The 8,434-nt window shown below is 37.3% G+C and overlaps 1 protein-coding gene across 1 annotated transcript; it reads right to left on the reverse strand.

Annotated features, from left to right (window-relative positions):
- Positions 1–3,758: 3,758 nt before the first annotated feature.
- LOC114026582 (beta-defensin 12-like) lies at positions 3,759–8,179 on the reverse strand. The gene is made up of 3 exons (XM_027840295.1): positions 7,957–8,179; positions 7,215–7,256; positions 3,759–3,886 (listed from the first exon to the last, which is right to left on the reverse strand). The coding sequence occupies exons 1-3, from the start codon at positions 8,177–8,179 to the stop codon at positions 3,759–3,761; spliced, it is 393 nt and encodes a 130-aa protein (XP_027696096.1).
- Between the last annotated feature and the right edge of the window lie 255 nt (positions 8,180–8,434).

Here is an 8,434-nt window from a genome sequence, read left to right on the forward strand (position 1 = left end):
GATGCCTAGAGACCATTTTTCCATGTTAGTGCTTCTTTCTACATCCATCATCCTCTTTCATGTTATCATGGAAATATATTTTAAAGCATAGATAATCCCATAGATAATTTTTTTTGGGAGGAGGAGAAGAAAGCTATTTATAAAGGAAATGACTGTGGAACCATCAAAATTTTCTCAATAAATAGATGAAAAATGTTATGTTGAATCTCATAAACAATCACTGTGCTCCTGTTGGTGTGTTAAATGAGCAAGAGGAGTTTGTTAGTATTTAATCTATGAGATAAATGTTTTTCTCTTTACTGTGAAACCTGGAGCCTAAAAAGCAATAGAATAGGTTGCTTTGGGAGAATGGAAGGTATTTAAAAAAACCTCTTATTTGTAAAACTGAAAATATTATGAAATAATTTTATCTCTGCCCTAATTAAGAGCCCATTTTTTACCCTGTTTGAAGATGAAATAAGTCGGGACCAAAAAAAAAAAAAAAAGACCTTTCATTAGGTACCTGGTTTAAGGGTGGTAACCTGAAATTTCACTAAGAGTATAGTACCTCTGGTTTACCCAAGATCATTGCTTATGCACTTATCAACAACAGTGTGCCCTCTTTTTTTTTTTTTAAAGTTAAGATACTGCATTCAGAAAGGAAATCCTTTTCAGTACTTGCAGAAAATGGTCCAAGGAAGGAACTGAATGGTGACCCTTTTGGCGCATTAACCCAGAACTCTATTTTAACATTATTATCTTTTCCTTGAGTGACATTCATATTAAACATCTAAAAACATCTTGAGGCAGAGGCATGATGGAGAACATAGAGAAACTATATCATTCTGAATATCTCTCTCTCTTGAAGTCTGAAATGACTTAAGAATTAGATAATTGTAAATTAAATAAAATCATTTCTGGAAGATTGGTGCCTAGTTGCAGAGTACAGTATTAATATATATATATATATGCATATATATATTTGATGGAGGTAATGAGGTTTACTATCATTGTAGGACTTCAACCAGAGACTGTCTGAGCAATTATTGTGGTTGCAGTGGAAGTGATTACTATTCACTTCCTGTGAATACAGAAAATGACCACATGGTCTCATAATGTTCTTCCATATCCCAAACTGTATAAACAAGATCTAATGCCTTCAAAGTGGGCATGGAGGGCTTGACCTCCATAAACTTAAAATAAAAGGTTATTGACATATTTTGTTTTTACTTTGTTTTCATTTACCATCATATCCTTTTCTCTCTCCCATTCAGAATACCATCCCTTGTAATAGAGGATAAAATAGCAAGAGAAAAAAAGTAGTTTAGAAAAACAAAACAACAAATTAATCAAGACTGAGAGTATGTGGAGTGTTACATACCCATAACTCTTCACCTCTGCAAAGCAGGGCGAGAAGTGCTCATCTTATCTCTTTTTTCAGGACCATTATAATAATACAACATTCAGTTTTAAATTTGTTGTTGTTCTTTCCCTTTTTATTGTTGCGGTCATTTTGCATAGTTTTGTGGTTCTGCTTATTTCACTTTGTATCAGTTCATATAAATCTTTGAAAAAATTCAGATTCACTTGTGATAAAAATCCTAAAAATCATATATATGAAAAACTCTCCTTAAATATGATCAAAAACATATATTAAAAAGTAAGAACCAGCATTCTTTGTAAAGGAAAAATGCTAGAAGCTTTTCTAGTACAAACAAAGATGAAGCATAGAAGTCTTCTCTCCCCATGATTATTTGACATAGTTCTAGAAATGTTAGTTATCACAATGAGACCAGGAAAAATTCAAAGATATAAATATTAACAAAGAAAAGAAAAAAAAAACTATCCTTAAATGTAGATAATGTGATTAAGTTTAAGGAAACCTCAAAGAATTGAATTCTTAAAAAATAGAATTTTTATATAGTAAACAAAAATGGGAATAGATGATAGTAAGAGAAATTCCATTCAAAGTAACTACAAAATGCATAATAAAAATCTGGGAGTTAACTTATCAACACACACACACACACACACACACATGAGATTTCATAATATCATAAATTTAGAACTTGAAAGGTCCTTAGAGGTCATTGAGTTCAACCTCCTCATTTTATAGATAAGGAAACTAAAACCCAGAGAGGCAAGGGGATTTGTTCAGTTACCCAGCTAGTTAAGTGCCTGAGGTAGAAAGCAAATCAAGGTCTTACTGACTCTAAGTGCAACACTCTAGACATTATACCAAATACCATGTCTTGTATATGAATATGACTACAAGATACTCTTTACAGAAATAAAGGGGAACAAATGATTTTAGGGTTAGTCATTGATAATGATTGGGTTTTGCCAATACAATAAAAATGATGATACTACCTAAATTAATTTCCAGATTTAATGCATTTGTGATATACACACATGTATATGTAGGAATTCAGAGAAAGGAGAATAACTTTGGATTAAAATAACCAGTGATGGCTTCATGGAGGAAGTAATCCTTGAAGTTTGGTTAGGAATTTAGATTTAGCAAAGGAATTTAACATAAGGCTGTTACATGTAGGTTTCCTCTATTCCTACAAGGTGAGCATATAGATATTAAATAGCAACTGTGGATGCTGGTGAGAACCATACAGATGGAGTAGAGAGGACCTATTGTTCTTTGGGAGCTGGGATGTGACGGTGGTCAGAATCAAAGGACAATGGCAGCACTGAGAAGGAGGACTGAATATTGTTGAAAAGGACCACAATGCTTACTCGTAATGTATGACAATGGCAGTAGTGTGATTGAAGACTGACTAATGGTCAGATATGAGTTGAATCAGATGTCCTCTGAGATACCTTCCAGTTCTTAGATTGTTTGATTCTGTGCCAGAGAAGGACCAATGAAAGAGTGGTAAGGTGGAGAATAGAAGCAGAGTAGGTGCTGAAAGGAATACAAGACTTAGAGCTCTCATACTGAAAGCAAACTTTGAATTCATCCCCTTAAAGAGGACTCAGCCAATACAGTACTGTAAATAATAAATAATGTAGAGGTTCTAGAGGAAGGTGGAGATCCTCTGCAATGAGGACTGGGCTATCTTGACTCTTTGTTGACACAGGCATTGAATATTTTCTATGTCTTTTATTGTGTAAATGAAATTAATCAATCAACAAGCATTTGTTAAGTAATTAGTATGTATCTGGAACCTTGGTAGGCATTGAAAATATAAAGATAAAAATAAAAAAAAAACCCCTTGATCTCAAGGAGCTTCTATTCTATTGGAGGAGACAGCATATACATATGTAATTGTGTTATACAAAATAAATACAAAGTGATTAGAGAGGAAGAGAAGGTTGTGCTAGTTGGGAAGACCAAGAAAGGTTTCATGAAGAAGGTAGTGTTTGAACTGAGTTTAAATGGAAGAAAGAGAAAAAAACTAAATGAAGGCTATTTTGTGTTTTGATATTTTGTGAGTCTGAGTATTTGTAAGGCGAGCTGATGGCCGTGTATGGCTATATCCTGACACAGGTTTTATCTAAAAAATGAGACAAATTAATAAAATTATTGAGTGCAATATAGCCTTGGTGAGGAGTTACAGATACAGACATTTCTGGGTTTTACCTCAACAGGGACAGAATAAGCCAGAAAGAAGTTGAGAAGCCCACAAAGTGTCCCTGGAGTTTTTGTGACAGGAAGGAGTCTTTGACACGAGGGTTACATTCCAGAGATAGCCCATTGAACCTTGGCAATAAGGATCCATGAATAGTTGGCTCCATTTCTCAGAGTGAAGATTGTCTTGACTGGGTCATGGTATTCTTTTACGGCAGCAGAGCATGCTTTGCTTACAGGATCCAGCAACTGTTTCATCACTTTTACATTTTCTGCGACACTTTCCTCTCCCAAGCCTGCATGTGGCACAGATCTTAAGCTCACCTGCACTGGAAAAAGACCTGCTAAGATCAGACATTCATTGACACTTTTCTAAGGTGCTTAAATTGGTTGAATGGGCAGAGGGAAATAGAAGGCCCCATGTAACTATTGACATGTATAAGATGGGTTCACAGTCTGCACTGAATACACTGGGGTCCTCAAAGTTACCAAGGAAGAAAATGATGTGGGTAGATAGGTGGCACAGTGGATAATAGAGCACTGGGTCTAGAGTCAGAAAGACAGAGTTCAAATCTGGTCTCACACATCTAATAGTTCTGTGACCCTGAATGAGGTTTGTCTCAATTTCTTCATCTGTAAAATGAGCTGGAGAAAGAAATCTTTGCCAAGAGAATCCCAAATGGGGGTCATAAAGTCAGACAACTGAAATGACTGAACAACAACAACAAAAAAATGACTCAGTCTTTCTTTTCTTGAAGCTTTCCCTTTAATGGGGGTAGATAAGATGGATAAAAGTGAAAATGCTACCAAACTTAAATAGGAAACCCAAAAAAGATCAGCTACCTAGGTCCAGCTTTTTAAGACATGCCTATACAAACTGCAAAGCCTACAGAGAAGTGAAAAGCAGACTTTAAAAAAGAAACAACATAGTACAGTGAAGAGTAAGTTAGAAAAAAGTCATAATTTGGAATTTCAGCCTATGGAAAAAATTCAGTTGAGCTAGGATGTTGTCTACATTTCCATGTGTAGTTGAGGTAGATTGGAAAAATCAGAAATGGGAGTAGAAGTGGTTGAGGAACTGTGAGGTTGGAAGTATTTGAAGGAGACATTTGGGATGGATAAACAGGCTAGAAGTCAGCCACTGAACTTACTAATTAGGAGAGAGAGTATCTAGGAGGTCTCTATGTGACATCAATAAGTATCTAGACAGAATGGGGTGAGTCTGAAAGATAGAATTGGCTCTTGAGTGATGGTGGCAGAAGAAGGGTCTGGAAGAGTCAGTAGAGACTAAGATGTTAAGTTAGTGAATTGGAAATTGAGGGGATGCTGATCCGCTGGGGAATGGCTGAATAAGTTGTGGCATATGATTGGGATGGAATACTATTGTGTTATAAGAAACGACAAGCAGTATGCTCTCTGATGAACCTGGGAAGACTTACATGAACTGATGCAAAGTGAAATGAGCAGAACCAGGAAAATGTACAGAGTAACAGTAATACAATACAATGATCAACTGTGAATGAATTAGCTATTCTAAGCAATACAATGATCCAAGATAACTCTGAAAGACATATAATGAAAAATGCTATCTGCCTCCAGAGAAAAAACTAATAGGGTATGAATGCAGATTGAAGCATACTTTTTAAGCTTTCCTTGTTTTTCTTGTCTTCTTTTTTGATCTGTTTTCTTTTACAACATGACTAATATGGAAATATGTTTTGTGTGACTGCACATGCATAAACCATATCAAATTGCTTGCTGTCTCAAAGGAGTGGATGAGGAAAGAAAGGGGGGAAAGAATTTGAAACTCAACATTTAAAAAAATGAATGCTAATTTTTTTTACATGTAATTAGAAAAAAATTTTAAAAAGGATGTTAACACCTCCTAATGGTCTTGGATGTCGGGACAGGGGGAGGTGTTAATTAAGAAGTGATAAAACTTGCAGAAAGTAACAAGAGGTATAGGAAAAAGCTAAGTTTCAGGGAGAACCAGAAGATAAAAGGAATGTGTAAGCAAGAGTTCTAAAATCACAGATCTAGGAGAATAGATTTAGAGCAGGAAAAGACCTCAGAATTTCTCTAGTCCTGTCTCCTTATTTTATAGATGAGAAAACTCAGACCCAGAGAATTGAGTTGTCCAAGGTTATATTGATGGTAAGTGTACCATTAGAATTTGAACTCAGGTCCTCTGACTCTTAATCTGAAGATTCTCTCACTGTACCACAAAAGAATTGCAGAGTGAATGGTGGAAATATATGGTAGGGGAGAATAGGGACTGGGTAGGAGTAGGGCTGAGTTTTCTCTCTGTGAGGAGTAGCAGCCTAAGTTGAATTTATTCACACTCACCGCTGATACCCCAAGCTTTGATTTTCATCGGATTAAAGCTGGTGAAAATACTAACAAAATCACATGGACAAAATACTACATCAGAAATTCCATTTGGGGAGAAGTATTGCCCAGAGTCTTAGTAGAGGAGGTAGAGAGCTGCCTGCCCCTGTCCCCTTTTGGCTATATAGAAACCAATAAAATGTTGCCAGATAATCTCCAGTGGTAAATTATTTGATCTTATTTTAACTAAGTCTCCGTGTGGCATAGTGGATAGTGTACTATACTGAGAGCTAAGAAGACTTGAGTTCCAAACCTACCTTTAATACTTAGTAGTTGTATGGCCTTGGGCAAATCACTTAACCTCTTTTATTCCACATCTTTATGGTCCCTTATGGTTCCCATCTTTATCATCTCTTACTATAAATCTCTATAGCCTAAATCTCTAACCAGAGATCTAAACCTAACCTCTAACCTAAACCTACAGCTCTAAATCTATAACCTGGGAGACAGTAATCTGCTATCCTTCCCGCATATGGCTGACCCACCTTCACTAAGGGCATGGATTTGGAATGAATTAATCTTTTCTTCCTAGACTTGGCAAGAATTTTGAGCTTGAATCATCCACATTCTCTTGCTTAGTCTTCCTGGTGACCACTGGCATCCACTTATCTGATAAATGGCTAATTATGGCAGAGGAGCTTGTGACCTGTAGAGCAGAGACTTTTGTGAAATGTTAAATGCTTGATGTGGGGATTGAAGGCTGGTTAGCACTGTATTCTGTCTGACTAAGCAAGCCAGCCTGGACTACCATGGACAAGTCGTGGCCTAAGGAATGAAGAGGATATTTTGTGGAAGGTAGCATAAGATAACAATTGGCAGTGGGCAATTGCCCCAAGATAGCCCCTTTATGGCTTCTAACAGTTTCCTAAACTCCCAGAGCCAAGATCAGGAAGGTTTCCAATACTGTGGTGTAGTGGAAAAAGAGATGGAACTGGAATCAAGAAAGTTTAATTAAAATCTTGCCCCTAATATTTATTAGCTATGTGACCCTGGGTAAGTCATGTCACCTCCTCCCATTCTGTCTCAGTTTCCCAATCTATAGAAGGGAAATAGTAACACTTGGATAGTTTAAGGATGTGATCCTGGCTAAGCCAGTTCACAAGGCTCTCTCCACCCTCCCCTGCTTCATTTTCACAATATATAAAGAGAATAAAAAATAGCTGGATAGGTTGTTGCAAGGAAAGTGCTTTATAAAACTTGAAGAATTATTAAATATATGAATTATTACTATTGAGATTTAAGTAACAGAAGCAGGGGAACTTACCTCCTGTATCTAGCTGGTATTCTTCAAGTCCTGCTTTGCAACCTAAAGTCAAAAGCAAATGTATGTGACAATTAAATTAATTCCAAAAGTTAGTTTGGCACAAATCATGGGGGAGGGAAAAGATTATCTTATATTATGTGACTTTCCCCTACCCTGACCCTAAGAAGTGTCAGAATTCAAGGATGGAATCCTACTCTGGTCATAGAAGCACAGATCTGGCCTCAGTCAGAAAGACAAGAATGGGAGATCTATTTTATCTACCCACAGAGCACACCGTCTCTGTTTCTCTGAAACAATCGGCCTGCTTGAGGCAACTTCGAGGACTATTTGTTGTTGTCCTTCCCTCCTCTATCCCATTTCCATATATTTTTCAAGTTCCTGTGCTAGTGAGGCCCCATTCTCTGAACCGTAATATACCAGGATGGGACCCTTGTGAGATCAGCTCTAGCAAGTACCATTTACCTGGTTTAATGAGAGCTTCTTTGTCTAAGACAGAACAACTTTGCTGTTAATCATAAGATCACAGGTCTGGAGCTGGAAGGGGGCCTTAGACACCATCTAGCCCACCCCACTCATTTTAGAAAATGGAGACCCAGAGAGGAGTTAAGTGATTTTCCCAAAGACACACAGAGAAGTAAGCAGCAGTGGCAGGATTTGAACACAATGCTCTGGTGCTAAAGTCAGTGCTCTTTCCACTGCCCTTTGCCTCATCAGGATTTCCTGACTAGTAAGATTCCTTTACCTGGGGGAATTTGAATGAGAACATAGATAATGGCAAAGAATAAGAAGAGGATCCTCCACATGGCTGAGGATGGGCCCTGAGGAGGAGAGGAATCAGCACAGCAGATGAAGACCAGGCTCAAGTCCCTAGGATAGAAGCAAAGGGTGCCTTCTTTTATATTTGTAGTGGGGAGTAGAGGTTTGGAATGATGGTGTTTAATGAAGTGCAGCCTAAGGAAGCACATTTCTATGCTCCATTGCCAAGGTCTAATAGCCACCGAGAATTGAGCAATATTTTGTCTCAGCCCAGTGCTTTAATTCTCCTCATTGGTGAGTTCAATAGTTCACTGTATGACTTGGAATAATTTACATGTCCTCTATGGGCAAACCTCAGTTAACTCCTTTGTCAAATGTTGGGATTGGACTAGAAGATCTCCAAGGTCCTTCTAGTTTTAACTGTCTATGATTCTAAACTATGTTGGACTGGCCATTGGAACCAT

The sequence above is a fragment of the Vombatus ursinus genome, unplaced genomic scaffold (assembly GCF_900497805.2).
Source record: "Vombatus ursinus unplaced genomic scaffold, bare-nosed wombat genome assembly UNPS02014841.1, whole genome shotgun sequence".
In the NCBI taxonomy this organism is placed as follows: domain Eukaryota; kingdom Metazoa; phylum Chordata; class Mammalia; order Diprotodontia; family Vombatidae; genus Vombatus; species Vombatus ursinus.